General features: G+C 57.0%; 1 protein-coding gene across 9 annotated transcripts in view; it reads left to right on the top strand.

Annotated features, from left to right (window-relative positions):
• The window catches only part of NISCH (nischarin), a 32,719-nt gene extending 16,494 nt beyond the window's left edge, over positions 1 to 16,225 (top strand). For 3 of the 9 annotated variants that reach the window (XM_059663366.1, XM_059663365.1, XM_059663364.1), the window contains 12 exons: positions 464 to 649; positions 812 to 940; positions 2,295 to 2,408; positions 2,719 to 2,830; positions 7,054 to 7,178; positions 8,297 to 8,346; positions 9,114 to 10,493; positions 12,399 to 12,783; positions 13,277 to 13,433; positions 13,889 to 14,017; positions 14,535 to 14,696; positions 15,010 to 16,225. In XM_059663366.1, coding sequence (XP_059519349.1) covers positions 464 to 649; positions 812 to 940; positions 2,295 to 2,408; positions 2,719 to 2,830; positions 7,054 to 7,178; positions 8,297 to 8,346; positions 9,114 to 10,493; positions 12,399 to 12,783; positions 13,277 to 13,433; positions 13,889 to 14,017; positions 14,535 to 14,696; positions 15,010 to 15,620 — 3,540 coding nt within the window. In that variant the 3' untranslated portion in view covers positions 15,621 to 16,225. Of the gene's footprint in view, positions 1 to 463; positions 650 to 811; positions 941 to 2,294; positions 2,409 to 2,718; positions 2,831 to 3,379; positions 4,422 to 7,053; positions 7,179 to 8,296; positions 8,347 to 9,113; positions 10,494 to 12,398; positions 12,784 to 13,276; positions 13,434 to 13,888; positions 14,018 to 14,534; positions 14,697 to 15,009 lie in introns of those variants that run through there. The other 6 variants (XM_059663368.1, XM_059663369.1, XM_059663371.1 and 3 more) reach the window with 6 other exon arrangements.
• The last annotated feature ends 292 nt before the right edge of the window (positions 16,226 to 16,517 follow it).

The raw sequence follows: 16,517 nt of genomic DNA, 5'->3' as shown, positions 1-16,517 counted from the left end.
ACTCAGCCTTGGGAATTTGGCCATACCCTGGGTTTTCTCTCACAGGCACTGGAAAGGTTTCTGGGTACTCCAGAGGTTTGTAGGGGCAGGAGCTGCTGCTATCCCTTTAGGGTCCCAGCGTTGCACGGAGCGATTGTCACTGTAGTTCCCCAGAGTTAGAAAAGATGCATAAGTACAAATCAAGCGAGGTGGAGATGTTGCACCTCCATCATGAAGGTACAAGCTCGTTTTCAAAGCTCACACCTACCCTGTGGGTTGTGCTGTCTCGGCAGGAAGTGCCACTGGGCTGTGGCATGTGCAGGGGAAAAGAGGGAGTTCCCTTCCAAATGCCGGCCAGAGGGAATGGAGCTGACCTGCAGAGCTGGCCATTTCGGGTTGGAGGCTCATCACACCTTTAGTGTCGGTTCCCTTTCCTTGGAGCCTTGACCTAGACCACTTTCCCCTGTTCTCAATGTCGCCTCAGCACCTGTACAACCTCGTGCACCTGGACCTGTCCTACAACAAGCTGTCCTCCTTGGAAGGGGTTCACACCAAACTGGGGAACATCAAGACTCTGAACCTGGCTGGCAACCTGCTCGAGAGTCTGAGTGGCCTGCACAAGCTCTACTCCTTGGTCAACCTGGACCTCAGCAACAACAGAATCGAACAGGTGAGCCATGTCCCCCGTTCGGATGTCAGGGTTGTAGGTTGGCTGTTTATCACTTTAAAGAAGAATGCTAAGCCTTCTTTCATTAAAAGGCTGTCAAACGTGTTGTCATGTTGCCAAAGTGTTAAAAGAAGGGACGAGGGGAATGGAATTCGTGCCTTGCAGATGGAGGAGGTCCGAAGCATAGGCAGCCTCCCGTGCCTGGAGCACGTGGCTCTGCTGAACAACCCCCTGAGCATCATCCCCGACTACCGGACCAAGGTGCTGGCTCAGTTTGGAGAGAGGGCCTCTGAGGTAGGCTGCCAGGGTAGGGGCTAGAGTGGGTGGGGGTTGGCTTGATCAAAGAGACAGTCGGACAGAGTCCACATCTACACAGGCAGAACCACTGCTGATGTCCACTGTCTTATTACCCTTGCCTGCTTCAGAAGGACTTCCTCACCCTAAGTGGCCTTTCAGTTCTGGGAAGTCTGCTGCCTCCCCAAGAAAAACCTCCTTCACCCTTCCTGCAACTCCTCCTGTCAGCGGCCAGTGGCCACCACGGTTCCCCAGAGGACTGCCTCACATCGCCTCCAGCAGAGCTGCAGCCCAGAAGGGCTCCCCATGAACCCACAGGCAGAGCCTGAGTGTAGAGGGACTGTCTTCAGCTTGTCAAAAGCAACATTGATTATTATAGGCAAGGGTTAGAAATAAGGTATTTAATATTTTTTATTGATTTGATTTTTTTTTTTTTAGAGAGAGAGACATCGATTCGTTGTTCGCTTATTTATGCACTCATTGTTTGCTCCTCATATATGCCCTGACCTGAGATCAAACCTGCAACCTTGGCATATTGGGATGATGCTCTAACCAACTGAGCTACCTAGCCAAGGCCAGAAATAAGATATTTTTAAAAATCCTGTGTCCTGGATGACTTCTGGCCACGAAGTCTGACTACAGACCCCAAGGGTGCACCCACCTTTGCCAGTGTAGCCCAGCAGTATCTGCTGCCTGTTGAGTGTGTCTGGCCAACAGCCACCCTGCCAACAGAACAGGTCTTTAGCCAGGTTCACCTGTCTCCTCAAGCAGGCCCCTCCCCCATTTCCCCAAATTCCAGGCCAGAAGATACTGGAAGTCTGCATTCTTTTCTCATCCTCCCCCACCCCCAATCTCTTTTCGCTCCCAAATGCCACTCACACTGTCACCAAGACAGTGTTCACAAGATGACATCTCTCCTCCTGCCCGCTCCACACTGCCTGCCAGCCCACAACCCCTCCTGCATTTGCAGGCAGGGTGCCTGCTTTCCATGCCTCTGTCCTCCAGTGCCCAGCCCAGAGGCCTTCTCTATGCTCTTTGCTGATGTGAGTTCCACCGTAATTGGGGGCTTAGTTCAAGTCACCACCTTACCCCAATCCCAGCCATCCAAGAGGCCTCTGCAATGGACCTTGTACCCCTGCCTCCCCTTTTTGGAAAGGGACTCTCAGTAACAGACTAGGCCCTGTGGGACCCCCCTGGACCGCTCTGAGGAACTTGCCAGTCACTTCCATGGGTGGTAAGGAGCTCACCTCCCAGTGGGCTGAGCCCCCAGGCCTGGCCCCCACATTGCCAAGCTCCTGTCATTCTCTCTCTGCTTGCCAGCCCCTAGGCTGATCGCCATTTCTGGATTCTGTAGGTCTGTCTGGACAACTCAGTGACCACAGAGAAAGAGTTGGACACGGTGGAAGTGCTGAAAGCAATTCAGAAAGCCAAGGAGGTCAAGTCCAAACTGGGCCAGCCTGAGAAGAAGGTGGGTCTGTATGGGAGGAGTGGTGGTGAGGAGCAGCCAAGGAAGGAGCTGGCTCCAGTGAACTGGGCTCTGGGCATACAGCCACTGAGTCCTGACGCATGACCTTGGGCAAGTCACACCGTCCATTCTCATCTGCACGGTGAGGGTGGTGATATACCTGCTGTACAGGGTTGTGAGGACTACGCGAGACTGACTTCGCATCCCCGATGTTTGTGAGAACCTCTGAGTTTCTCCTCATCCCTGGCTTTTCGAGTTCTTTTCTTCCTGATCCTTCTCTTTTTTTCCTGGGCTGACTCGAGCACTCTCCTAGGTTGGCGAGGATTGCCAGCTCTCCGCTGCCCCCTGTGTCAGACCCAGCAGCTCCCCTCCCACCGTGGCTCCCACGTCCGCCTCCCTGCCCCAGCCCATCCTCTCCAACCAAGGTAATCATCTATGTAGCTTTCTGCCTAGCAGAGCCACATGGGCCCTGGCTGGGCTGGGGTTGGGGGGAGGTGCTGGCATCTGCTCCCAGCAGGGTTCAGACACAGGGTGGGTGTGGTGCTGTCTACCAGCCAGCTCCTCTCTGGGTGGCACATGGTGGGGATGCCTGGCCTGATTTCAGCTCTGTGGTTTGCTTAGTGAGGACCACCCCCCACATTGTTCTGACACCCACATCAGCTCCTCTAGGATACCATAGGGTGTCACTGTGGCCCTGAGGCTGCTCTTGGAACAGGCTCGGCTGCTGGCTCCCCCGCAGGCTGTGTGGGCGGATTGGCTCCTTATTAACGGGAAGCCAAGCCTTGTTACTTTCCTGAATCGGCTGCCTTGATCCCTGCATGGGGAACTTGCTTTTATCATCGCCTCATCTCTGTGGCTCAGGCCCAAACACTATTTGTGGGGCCAGACAAGCTGTCCAGGACCCATGGAAGACCAAGCCTTTTCACCTGCCCACTGTCTTAGCGTTTTCAAAGGGCTTTCACCTCTGAACCCAGGCATCCTCGGAGATGAGTGAGTGAAGCAGGTCCCATGAGAGTGTCTGCTGGCCCGGCCCCCACGGAAGAGGGGAGGGTGTGCCGTCCCGAGTGGAACCGAGGCTCGGGACACACAGGAAGGAACGCCGCCCGCCCACCCGGGCTCCTGGAGATGCAGAACTTGGTGTGAGGTCTTGGGAAAACAGTTTGACCCTATGTTTCAAGAGCCAGAAAAACGTTCCCACTCCTTGACCTGGTAACCCCAAGTGGTGGGGAGTTTATCTTGGTGGGATAAGATAATGGGAAGGGGAGATGATGAACTGCTCGCTGCAGTGCTATTTATGCTAGCAAAGCAGGGGATGTGACAGACGTCAGAGGATGAGAGGGAGATTAGGCAGTGGTGCCGGATACTCTGCAGCCATCACATCAGAGGAGGGCTGGGTAGGAAGGAGGGAGAATGCTGAGGGTAAGTCGGCCTGTTGCAGGGCGGTGCACCGGGGTCACAGCTGAGAGATGCAGAGAGCATTCCTGAGAATGGATACTGATGTCACGTGCCAGAGCGATGGCCATTTGCTTTTGTAATACTTGACTGAGAAAGTTTTATTTTTTTACATAAAAGGGGCAGGAGGTTGGTATCCCACTGAAGACTTCCCTGACCCCACCTCCTGCTGGGAGCCAGAACCCTCTTTGGGCCTCACAGCACTGTGGGGGACAGGGAGGCAAGTGGTCCTAGGCCAGGGGCTAGCCGGTCCTCAGCCAGCTTTTGTGGAAGTGACCGAGTGTGTGAGTGAGTGAGCAAGCGGAGAACAAGCTGGTAGAGAGCAGACCGCAGGCCAGGTGAGTGAGGCATCGCCCCCAGGGCCATAGCTACAGGCAGCCCCCCATGTGATGGCGAAGCCTCTGCACCAGCCAGGCCCAGGCCTCAGCCCTCTTCACTGCCCCCCACTCCTGGGGACACACCACCGAGTGGCTCACTGTAGTCTGTTCCCCTTCCCCAGCTGATGGACATTTAGACACTGTCTCCAGACTTGCACCTCTTATAAATAAAACTGCAGTGGATGTCTTTGTGTGCACATCTCTTTCCTTTCTGTGAGAAGCAAAGTCGGGCCCCCATCCAATTGCTCTCCTGATGTCCTTGTCCCGTCCTCTGAGTGGCCCTTTCTGACCACTTGTTTGTACTGACTGTGGTCCAGGAAGGAAGCAGTGAGATTATCCCAATTCTCACTTCCTTGGCTCCAAACAGGGCTGGGGGGTGGGGGGAGGGAGGGTGACAAAATGTTGCTTTCTTTTCTCGCTAATATGGAGGAATCCACAGATATTTTTGTGTCCAGCCATGAGCTGCTGGGTCTTGCATGGATGGGCATGGATTTCTCCATGTGGGAACAGCTTTGCTCCCAGCCTGATCCTAGAAGTATGTATATGTGTGAATAAACTGGGCACTCGGAGGCCTGCGTGAAGGGCATTGTCCAGTGGACATCAGGCCTCTGGTCATTTCAGAAGCTGTTAGCCAGCTGGTTGGAGCCACCGAGGATTGTGACCGATAGGCGCTAAAGTGCGGAAGGCCATGGCGGGCTCACCAGGCAGGGCGGAGCTGAGGGGCTGGAGAGAAGAGGTGAGGAGCAGGCTCCTGGGGTCAGACAGCTGAGTTTGTGTCCCACCTTCCTTGGCTGTGTTCCCTCAAGCAACGTGTAGCCTCTCTGAAGTTCTGTTTTCCCAACTATAAAGTGTGAACACCCAGCTTCATCACTTCTATGATGTACACAGCTTCTGAAATTGAGATGTGTCTTTCAGTCAGTGCTGTCTCATAGTTGCTGGTACTTGTGATGGAGTCGTGTGGAAACCTTCCGTGGACACCTGCTAAGGCCAGGATGCATGCCCATGCATCTTAGATGTGATGAACTGAACGAGGTGTGCGTGAGCCAACACGGGAAGCCCCGAGCACTGCTCCCGGCTCATCAGAAGTGGTCATGGAGGCCTCCATCTCCCGTGTCCTTGTTGGGGAGTTTCAAGGTGACCAGGACAGTGCCCTGAGGAAGCTGTGTGCCCAGGGAGAACAGGACAGAGTGCCGGGGGGCGTTTTGTAGAGGGAGAGGTATGGCTAGAGCAGGGCCTTTGCAGCGGAGGTTGTGTGTAGGGGTCCTCAAAAGCTGGGCAGGACCTGAGCATGTGAGGGAGGAGGGGGGTTCTAGGAGAGAACAGTGCGCTTACGCATAGCTGTGTGTTTGCCCTTCCTGCCTGTGCAGTCCCTGCTGCTTCGCTGGGGTGGGGGGCGGTCTGGGATTGGGCCCTCAGCCTGCCTACCCCATGGGCAGAGGACCTGGGTTACGTGAGTTGTCTTGTCCCTGGGCAGCTGCTGAGCTGGACTAGGGTCTGTGACCTCTAGGGCTTTAACCTGTGGTGACTGCTTGTAAAGCCAGGCCAAGCCTTGGGCTCCTCCAGATTTTTGTGAAACGAGGTTGATGCCATGTTCACCCAACAAACTGCACTTAGGAAAACATTAAAAAAGGCTTTGCCTTCGGCCAGTCTAGGTGTGAAATATCAGGCTTAGACGTAAAACAGCCTCAGCAGGATTTAAAAACACCCCGTTGTTTCCATAGTGCATAAGTCAGCGTGTGCTGTCCGTGGAAGGCTGACGAGGGGAGGCCAGAGGGGTGGTCCTGTGGAAGCAAGCCACAGGTACCGGTGTGGGTAGTCCTGGAGGTCCTGTGCCCTCATGTGTCTGTGAAGCTCTGCAGAGATGTCAGATCGGGGCGGGCGGTGTCCAGCCATTTCTCTGGGAAGGCTCTAGGAGTGAACATGTTTAAGGCTCTTGATGGACATATTGCCAAACTGCTTTCCTGACGGGCGGGCCAGCTCCCACGCCAGTGCCTGCCTCTACCCAGTTCGGCCAAGTCCGGGCCACACAATCAGTCTAAACTTTGCCAAAATGAGAGACAAAACTGGTGTCTTATTCCAGCTTGCCCTTCCGTGCTGATTTGTGAAGGAGGGTGAGCATTGTTTCGTGTGATATCTATTGACCATCTTTTGTGAAATGTGTTTGCACTCTTTGCAGTCTGTCTTCTAGTGGGATTCCCAACGTTATCCCTTATTTTTGTCATCTGTAACAGCTTTTTAAAAATATATATATATTATTGATTTTTTACAGAGAGGAAGGGAGAGGGAGAGGGATAGAGAGTCAGAAACATCGATGAGAGGGAAACATCGATTCAGGTGCCTCCTGCACACCCCCTACTGGAGATGTGCCAGCAACCAAGGTACATGCCCTTGACTGGAATCGAATCTGGGACCCTTCAGTCCACAGGCCGATGCTCTATCCACTGAGCCAAACCGGTTAGGGCTGTAACAACTTTTTATAAAAAGATACAAATGTTCCTCAAATACTGCCAATGCCTTTTTCTCATTTCTTTGTTTACTTATAGAAGTTTAGTTTTTATGTAGTCACATTTCAAATTCTTCCTTTCGATTTAGGCTCAGAAAGTCTCTCTCTACCCTGAAATTGGATAAGCAATCATTTGTTCTTTCTTCAAGTTATTTTAAGATTTCAGTTTTAACATTTTATTCTGTAATCCATGTGGCTGGGTTTGGGGGTCTGTCTATCCCTTGGCCATGCCAGAATCCCGAGGGCCCAGCCCCATTTTTTGAATGGCTGCTCTTCCTGCCCCGCTGTCCCCCCCGCCTGCCCCTGGTCTCTCCAGGAATCATGTTTGTGCAAGAGGAGGCCCTGGCCAGCAGCCTCTCGTCCACGGACAGTCTTACTCCCGAGGACCGGCCCATTGCTCGGGGATGCTCTGATTCCTTGGAGTCCATCCCTGCAGGACAGGTAATGCCTGCCTCCTGCTTCTGCAGATTGGTTACCTCTGTGCCAGCTCTGTTTGAGGCTATCGGGGGAGTAGGAGGTGGCCTGCCAAGAGTTATGGCAGATGGTGCCAGCGATTGGTGTACTCTGCTTTGTGGTGTCCTCCCTCCCTCCCTCCCTCCCTTCCTCCCTCCTCTCCCCGCTCTCACTCTCTCCCCCTCCCTCCTCCCTGTCTCCCTCTGTTAGTGGGAACAGACAGTTCTCTCACTGGGCCCTGGAGGGCAAAGCCAGATAACCTTTAGTTTACATGAGTGGACTCCCTTGGGGAAAGCAATTCTGAAGGTTCTGGAGTGGAGGGGGCCTTGTTTGGGTTCCAAACCCATCAGAAAGAGTTTCTCCCCTGTTGCCTGGCACCCCAGGGCTATTCTGCCCATCCCTGCATGTCATCCTGGCAGTTTGGGACACTGTGTGGCTGTGGCACCTTCTCTGGCTGCTGCTAAGGGTTCCTTCGTGTGTCCTGGGAAGAGAGGAGGCGGCAAGTGTGGTGTGAGTGGCTCATTTGCCATGTTGGAGCGTGTGCTTGCCACCTAGACCTCCCTCTAGCCCCATCTCTAGTCAACAATAGCCCGGACTGTGTGACCCCTGTGGTTGTTTGAGAGGCCTCACCTTACCCCAGCATGCCATGGCACTCCCTTCTCCCTCCCTGTTGTCCAGAGACCCCTGGGAGGGCCTTGCCAGGTACTGTGCAGCCTCTGTTCATTCTGTCTTCTGCTGACCAGTTACCAAGTTGGTGTATTGTCCATGAGGACCCTCTGGGGTGGCACAGGGAGCACTCGGATGCTAGACCCAGCGGCACATACTGAACTTCAGAGTGGCAAGAGGTTCTGGCCCAGGAGCTGGGAGTGTGGGCTGGGGGCAAACTGACCCGGGTGGCAATCAGCCTGACTGTGCACTGGCAGGATAACTGGAAGTCTCTCTGTCTCCAGGCCCCATAATTCACCCAGAATGGAGCGTGGGATGGTGAGGAACTTCCTGCAGGGAGGGAGAGGGAGGGCAGGGTGCCTGGCTCAGGGTCTAGCACCAGAAAATGCCAGGGAATGGCCGAGGCAGGTGGGGGCTGACCACATTTCCTTCTCCGTCAGGCACCTTCTGATGATTTAAGGGACATACCTGGAGCTGTTGGTGGTGCAAGGTAAGGAAGAGGTTGAGAAGGCCTGTACACACTCAGCTGTGGGCTAGCGGTAACTAGTTGGATTTTGTTAAATATGTATTCACAGGAGTCCTCCAGAACTACCTCTTCCTTTAAATTAAACACAGATATGAAAAGCCCTGGTCTGCTTCTAAATTTGAGTCTAAGGACATATGTCATCCTACACAAGGGATCAGCAGATCGAGGCTGGTTTGGTCCACAGCCTGTGAGATAAGAATGATTGTTCCATGCTTAAGGAGCTGTTTTTAAAAAGAAAAGATTATGTGGTTGGGTGGCCCCAAAAGCCCAAAGGATTCATCCTGTGACCGTTTCCGCCCCGATGTACACACACTGTGTGAGGGCAGTAATGGCCGAGAGGGGCTTGAATTAAATGTGAAGGTCCTAACGCCCCTAGGGAACTGTTGTCAGCAAGTAGCTCCGTGCCCAGGAGCACTCGCTGCCTCGGGCTCACGGCCAGTGTCTGAATGACTAAGATCTGTGTGATGCTTCAGGTGGGGGAACCAGTGTGATGTGGCAGGACTGGCCTGAACATGTCATCAGAGTCCTGGGCATGTGGATTCTGGAGAAACTGGTGGCCCCAGCCTTCTGGCACCTTGGCTCCCCAGTGGGGCACTTGTCCTAGGAATAGGCTCGGCTATTTAGCAGTTTGGGATACCCATGAGTTGGTTCCTCAGGACGAGGGTGTAGCCCCAGACTTGAGAGGTGGGGTGTCCCAGCCCAGCGTGTCACTGACCTGGCTTCTCACACAGCTCAGAGCACTCGGAGCCGGAGGTCCAGGTGGTGCCTGGGTCTGGCCAAATCATCTTCCTGCCCTTCACCTGCATTGGCTACACAGCCACCAACCAGGACTTTATCCAGCGCCTCAGCACACTCATCCGGCAGGCCATCGAGCGGCAGCTGCCAGCCTGGATCGAGGCAGCCAACCAGCGGGAGGAGGGCCAGGGCGAGGATGACGAGGATGTGGCTGAGAACCGCTACTTTGAAATGGGGCCTCCAGATGTGGAGGAAGAGGAGGAAGGAGGCCGGGGAGAGGAAGAGGAGGAGGAAGAAGAAGAGGAGGATGGTGAGGAGGAGCGCCTGGCCCTGGAGTGGGCCCTGGGTGCAGATGAGGACTTCTTGCTGGAGCACATCCGCATCCTCAAGGTGCTCTGGTGCTTCCTGATCCACGTGCAGGGCAGCATCCGCCAGTTTGCCGCCTGCCTCGTGCTCACTGACTTCGGCATTGCTGTCTTCGAGATCCCGCACCAGGAGTCACGGGGCAGCAGCCAGCACATCCTCTCTTCCCTGCGCTTCGTCTTCTGCTTCCCGCACGGCGACCTCACTGAGTTCGGCTTTCTCATGCCAGAGCTGTGTCTGGTGCTCAAGGTGCGGCACAGTGAGAACACGCTCTTCATCATCTCGGATGCCGCCAACCTGCACGAGTTCCACGCCGACTTGCGCTCGTGCTTCGCCCCGCAGCACATGGCCATGCTGTGCAGCCCCGTGCTCTATGGCAGCCACATCAGCCTGCAGGAGTTCCTCCGCCAGCTGCTCACCTTCTACAAGGTGGCGGGCGGCTGCCAGGAGCGCAGCCAAGGCTGCTTCCCAGTCTACCTGGTCTACAGCGACAAGCGCATGGTGCAGACGGCTGCCGGGGACTACTCGGGCAACATCGAGTGGGCCAGCTGTACGCTCTGCTCTGCTGTGCGGCGCTCCTGCTGTGCACCCTCCGAGGCTGTCAAGTCCGCTGCCATCCCCTACTGGCTGCTGCTCACGCCCCAGCACCTCAACGTCATCAAGGCTGACTTCAACCCCATGCCCAACCGTGGGACCCACAACTGTCGCAACCGCAACAGCTTCAAGCTCAGCCGCGTGCCACTCTCCACTGTGCTGCTGGACCCCACGCGCAGCTGCACCCAGCCACGGGGTGCCTTTGCCGACGGCCATGTGCTGGAGCTGCTCGTGGGCTACCGCTTTGTCACCGCCATCTTCGTGCTGCCCCATGAGAAGTTCCACTTCCTGCGCATCTACAACCAGCTGCGGGCCTCGCTGCAGGACCTGAAGACTGTGGTCATCGCCAAGACCCCTGCGACTGGGGGCCAGTCCCAGCGCCCCCTCGTGGATGGCCAACCTGCTGAGAACAGGGTCAGGTGAGACTGAGCACAGGCTTTCGGGGCCAGGGCATGGGACTGGTATGTGCGCAGGGAGATCACTCACCCCAAACCCCATCTCTGAGCACCTGCAGAGTGTGCGTGGGTCCAGGGCGGGCCCAGTCCTCAGCTCCTGACCGCCCTCAGCAGTGTCCCTGACTCCCTCGGGCTTGGCACGGGGCTGCTGCTCCTCTCCCAGGGCTTCAGAAGAGGCCTAAGAAAGCTGTCCTTTCCCAAGGACAGTCTGGCCCAGTCCCCTGCCATTTAGGGCCCTGCATGGCTGGGTCCGGGTGCCTGAGCTCCTGCCAGCAGGCAGGCCAGGCTGGGGTGATTGCCCTACCTTGCTTGGCCTTCTCTGCTCTGCTCCACTGGGCCCAGGCACAGCCTCTAAGAATCACCCACTGTCTCAGGGCCTCACAGTCCCATGCCAAGCCTTATCCTGTTGAGAGCCACCCAGCCCTGCTCAGGAAGGTCTGGGTTGCTGATGGGGCTCTCTTTCTGTATGTAATTTGGGGAGTCCCCTTCAAAGGAACTGAGTGTGTGAGCTGGGTGGTCACCTTGTGCAAAGCTCCTTTTTTTCTGGGGGAGACTGGGGCACAGAAAGAAGGAGTGGCAGCTGGGAGCCCTGTTCTGCTCATTCCCACTCTCTTCTCTGCCCTGCCCCCTCCCCCAGCTTGGCTTTCCCTGGGCTCCCTCCTTGGGTTTCCCTGAGGGCTTCCTGAGGCTGGGGTAGAGGGCATCTCTGGGGGGGCATGGTCACACCTCAGCTCACCTCCACCTGGGGCTCAAGGGGCCTGTGCCCTTGAGGGGACCCCTATTTCCTTTCACTGCCCCCTGGCTGCACATATGCTGGGTTTTCCCCTCGTGGGCAAGAAAGCCCTTCATTTGTCACCTTCTTGTCCCCGGGACATATTACGCTCACTTTCTCGTCTATCCTGGTAGTCAGTGGAGACTACATTCTCACTCCAGCATCTCACGGGGCCTGCCTTCTCCCTCCAACCTTCCTGCCGAACTAATGCGTCCAGTCTCTTCTTGGCTGAATTGGGTGCCTCTCCTATGCCCAGCTCAAATCCCATGCCCTCTGCAGAGACCCCTGATGCCTAGTGAACAGCTTAGGCCCAAGGTGGCCCTGCCCAGCTGTCCCCCATCTCCCTGCCCCTGTGCTAAGGCTTTGGTGACATTTCCCTGCCACCCCAGAGCCTGGCTGTTACCTTCCCACAGTGGGACCCCATGCAGAAAACTGGCCCTTGCTACATTCCTGCAGCCGCACCCCTGTCTGCGCTAGCAGGAGGACAGCCGGGGGCTTCTTCGGGCATGTGGCCCAGTGCAGGGCCAGAGGGCAGGGATCTGATTGGACAGCTAGACTGTCCAGTTGAGAAGACAATTCCCAAGGACTTCCCTCAGCACAGGCACCGGCATGTAGGCATGTAGTCTGGTTGCAGGGGGCGCCCCAACCGCCAGGAGCTTTAAGGGTTCCGTGTCCAGGTTGGGGTGGAGGAAAGCCTGAGCCACCTGAGAGGACCCAAAGGCAGACTGAGGGGTAATTTGAGTTTTTGGTTCTCAGACTTGATTGCACCCAGATCCCAGCCCTGGGTACCTGGGTCATACTCTGGACTCTGCAGTGACATTTCCGACTCCTCTATCACCTGCTCAAAATAAGTGTTTGGTTTATGAGCCACAAGTGTCTGGCCGTCCTAGCCTGGGGTCCTCCCATCTTCCCATCTGTCTCCCAAGAGAAAGGGCCTGGGTACCTTTTCTCTGCTCTTTTGTCTTCCCAGGGCCCCATAGGTGGCGTGTGTGTGGTGCATGCTTTCCCCTCACACTTCTGAGGTTGAGCATGTGATATGAATCTCCTTTGGGGTCTACATCTTAATATAGTCTTTCTTGGGGGATTGGGAGGTGCAGTGGTGACCAGAGTCCCCAGGAAGCCCCAGCAGAGGCTCCAGCGCCAGCACCAGCCCCAGAGGAGGCCCCAGATCTGGCCCGGGCAAAGGCCTCAGCCCCAGAGGAGACCCCAGCTCCAGCCCCAGCAGAGACCTCAGTGCCAGCTTTGGTTCCAGCAGAAGCCCCAACAGAGGCCTCAGCCCCAGAGGAGACCCCAGCTGCAGCCTTAGTGGAGGCCCCGGCACCAGCTGAGGCCCCCGCCCAGTACCCAAGTGAGCACCTGATCCAGTCCACCTCAGAGGAGAATCAGATCCCCTCACACCTGCCCGCCTGCGCGTCGCTCCGGCACATTGCCAGCCTGCGGGGGAGTGCCATCGTCGAGTTCTTCCACAGCAGCATTGCAGAGGTAGTGGCCTGGGTGCTGGTCTTGCTGGCTGGCACTGGTGTGGAGAGGTAGCATAGTTGGTCCTGGAGATTGCAGAGTTTGTGTTGGGGTCAGCCTCAGATTCTCTGCCTTCTCTGCTGGCTTTTCCCCCCCTTCAGCTGTTCACAGCTGGAGGGTCTAGGTTGGGAGGCCCCGGACTGACCTTTCCTGGTCAGTTGTCCTATCACCATTGCCCCCTGCGGCCACTCCTATTCTTGGGCCCCCGGCACACCGCACTGCACATCCATCTCCCATCCCTCACCTCCTATCTGCTCCAACTTTATTAATCTGTTGACAAGATGTGATGACCTGCCTGAGTCTCCCCATCCAAGGCTATGGGCATGTCACCAGGGTGGTGGGCCTAACGGGGGTGGGCCTGCCCTGAGGTCTGTTTCAGGCACGGTCTGGAAGAGAAGCTGCGTGCTCTGCCCGGCCCTGCTTTCCTGCAGCCCTAACCCAGCCCCTTTGTGTCCAGGTGGAGAACGAGGAGCTGAGGCACCTCATGTGGTCCTCGGTGGTGTTCTACCAGACGCCGGGGCTGGAGGTGACGGCCTGCATGCTGCTCTCCACCAAGGCCGTGTACTTCGTGCTGCACGACGGCCTCCGCCGCCACTTCTCTGAGCCACTGCAGGGTAGGCACCAGGGCCTGCTGCCGCCCGGGAGCTGGAGCCTGTGCCCAGGAGATGGGCCTGTTGTGTGGCCTCAGCAGTGACTCGGCTGCACTGGACTGGGAATCTCTTGGGAGTGGGGGTGACACGGCCCCCCCTCCCACGCTGTCATGAGGGACCTAGGGTCAGACATGAAGGCGCCAAGCCAGGGCCTGGGGAGCACCTGGGCACTAGCTATGATAAGGGATGGAGCAGCTCTGCCCCTCAGAGCCCCAGTGGGGGGCTCCTGGTGACTCCACTGAGTCAGGCACGGCTCAGACTCTAGGTCACATTGCCCATGAGGCCTTGTGTGTGTGGAGGGGGGATGGTGCTCCTCAGCTGCCCAGGCCAGCCAAGGGGACCTATTCCTGCTGGACTCAGCTGTGCATAGGCCCCTCATGCTCGCCTGGCACAGCCCCTTCCCCCCCTTTTCTCCATAGATTTCTGGCATCAGAAAAACACTGACTACAACAACAGTCCCTTCCACATCTCCCAGTGCTTTGTTTTAAAACTCAGTGACCTACAGACAGTCAACGTTGGGCTTTTTGACCAGTATTTCCGGCTGACGGGTGAGTGACCACTGCTTTGTCCTATTTTAGCGAAGGCCAGTGTTACCAGTGGGCTTCCACCTTCCATCTGTGGGTGCGTTATCGCAGGCAGGGTCATCTGCTCACAAGCCCCTTCACGGGAGCGGGAGGAAGCAGCTTCAGGAACTGCTGAGAGTGCAGAACTCACCGGCCGGGGCTCAGGGCAGGAGGGACAGAGCAGCAAGTGCGGGCAGCGCCGGAGGCAGGCCGAGTGGGCCCTGTGCTTAAGGCAGGATGTTTCTGACTCACACTTCCTGAGGAGAGAAGACTAAGCTCTTTCCCTAATGCCTCTGTGTCCCCTTCCAGAAAAATGTCACAGCCCTTCCGGCCTGAGAAGTAGCCTTCTGTTGAGGCCCCGTGATGCTTTCCCACGTGGGCCTTGGCCCTGGCTGTGTGGTCTCCAGGTCCAGGCTGACCTGCTAGAGACTGGAGGTCACTCCAGCAGCAAGGACGGCTGGGAGCAGCTGCCTGTAACCGTGACCAGCCCCTTCTCCCACAGGCTCCTCCCCGATGCAGGTGGTGACGTGCTTGACTCGGGACAGCTACCTGACACACAGCTTCCTTCAGCAGCTCATGGCCGTGCTCTCCTCCCTGGAACGCACGCCCTCACCTGAGCCTGTGGACAAGGACTTCTACTCTGAGTTTGGGAACAAGACCACAGGTACCCGCCCCGCTCAAGCTGTAGACAGGCCATCTGGCCTCACCAGCCCTGAGGGTGCAGCACGCCCAGAGCACTCTCTTCCTCACTTTCTCTGGTCCCGCTCAGCCAGCTAGGGTTTCCCATGGCAGAGTCTCCATCCCAGCAAACCCCTAACCATCTGGTAGACGCACCTGCTCTGGGCTGCTGGTCTGTGGTTCTCTGCCTGGGCATTGGGGCTTGGAGTGCTCCTGCCTGCCTCTGGTGGCCTGTGGCCACTGACACTCGTAACACACCACAGTTCCAGCTCCAGCCCGGTGGGCATCTCTCTCTACAGGGAAGATGGAGAACTACGAGCTAGTCCACGCCAGCCGTGTCAAGTTCACCTACCCCAGTGAGGAGGAGGTTGGGGACCTGACGTTCACCGTGGCCCAGACAATGGCGGACCCAGGGAAGGCACCGGCCCTCAGCATCCTGCTGTATGTGCAGGCCTTCCAGGTGGGCACACCGCCACCTGGGCGCTGCAGGGGCACACTGCGCCCCAAAACGCTCCTGCTCACCAGTGCCGAGATCTTCCTCCTGGACGAGGACTTTGTGCACTACCCGCTGCCCGAGTTTGCCAAAGAGCCGCCACAGAGGGACCGGTACCGGCTAGACGATGGCCGCCGTGTCCGGGACTTGGACCGTGTGCTCATGGGCTACCAGCCCTACCCGCAGGCTCTCACCCTCGTCTTTGACGATGTGCAAGGCCACGACCTCATGGGCAACGTCACCCTGGACCACTTTGGGGAGGTACCAGATGGCCTAGCCAGAGCCGGCCAGGGCCGCGAGGTCCAGTGGCAGGTGTTTGTCCCCAGCGCCGAGAGCCGAGAGAAGCTCATCTCGCTCCTGGCCCGCCAGTGGGAGGCCCTGTGCGGCCGGGAGCTGCCTGTTGAGCTCACTGGCTAGCCCAGGGCCCTTTGTGTCCAGCATGGGCGTCCATTCAGTGTGGGGAAGCAGGCTTTCTTTTTTTAAAAAAAATGATTTCTCCTCCTTTTGGTACCTTCACTTGACTGTCCTCCCACAGAATGTGAACATACATGTTCAGTTGATTCTTTCTAGTCCCGGGAGGGACAGTGCCGGCCCCTCCAGGGCCTCCTGTGCCGCCGGCCTCCCGTGGATCTGTTGCCTGCCCCTGGTGGTGCGTGGCAGGCGCAGCAGTGTCCCCGCTTCTGTTGTAGGACTGTTGTGAACACGGCGTGTCGTGAGTCCTCCATTCCCTTACACGTCTTCTTCTGAAATGTCAAGTCCAGTCTCGTTGATGTTGCTGTTGTCAGGGTTTGCTGCTTATCATTGAGCTGGCAGCAAGTGCACATTGGAAGTTCCCACCCTGTGCAGTTTTCCTAAGTGAAGGCTGCTTTCTCCTGGTCCAGACGAGCAGGAGAGCCCTGTGGGGGCGGGAGCCCCCAGGCCTTGGGGCTGTGGGATGGGAGCAGGGGACCTGGAGCTGCCAGCACCGAGTGTGGCTCCTGTTGCCCATTTTCTCTATTCCAATAAAGTAGAGTGTGACACTGTCTGGGTCTTGTATTTCAGAGTCCACTGGGGTTCCAGCAGGGCATTGGCCCAGGACATGCCTGAGGGAGAGAGGGTCCCCTAGAGACGCAGGAAGGTGAGGTTTTAGGGGAAAGGAAGGAGGGAGGAGAGGCAGAGGGGGTGACGGCAAAGGGAGCAGCTCTCCCGGGGCCAGAGGCTGGGGGGGCAGTGCGAGGGGCCTATGGACAGGGCTATGCTGGGCTGTGGCGAAACCATGAGCCTCAGTTAAGCGAGTGCGGAACCCCCAGGCATGGCTGGCACACAGGCTCACTG

This window comes from Myotis daubentonii, chromosome 14 (genome assembly GCF_963259705.1).
Source record: "Myotis daubentonii chromosome 14, mMyoDau2.1, whole genome shotgun sequence".
Taxonomy (NCBI): Eukaryota; Metazoa; Chordata; class Mammalia; order Chiroptera; family Vespertilionidae; genus Myotis; species Myotis daubentonii.
The sequence above is the reverse complement of the archived record's forward strand: the minus strand, read 5'-3'. Positions and strand labels throughout refer to the sequence as shown.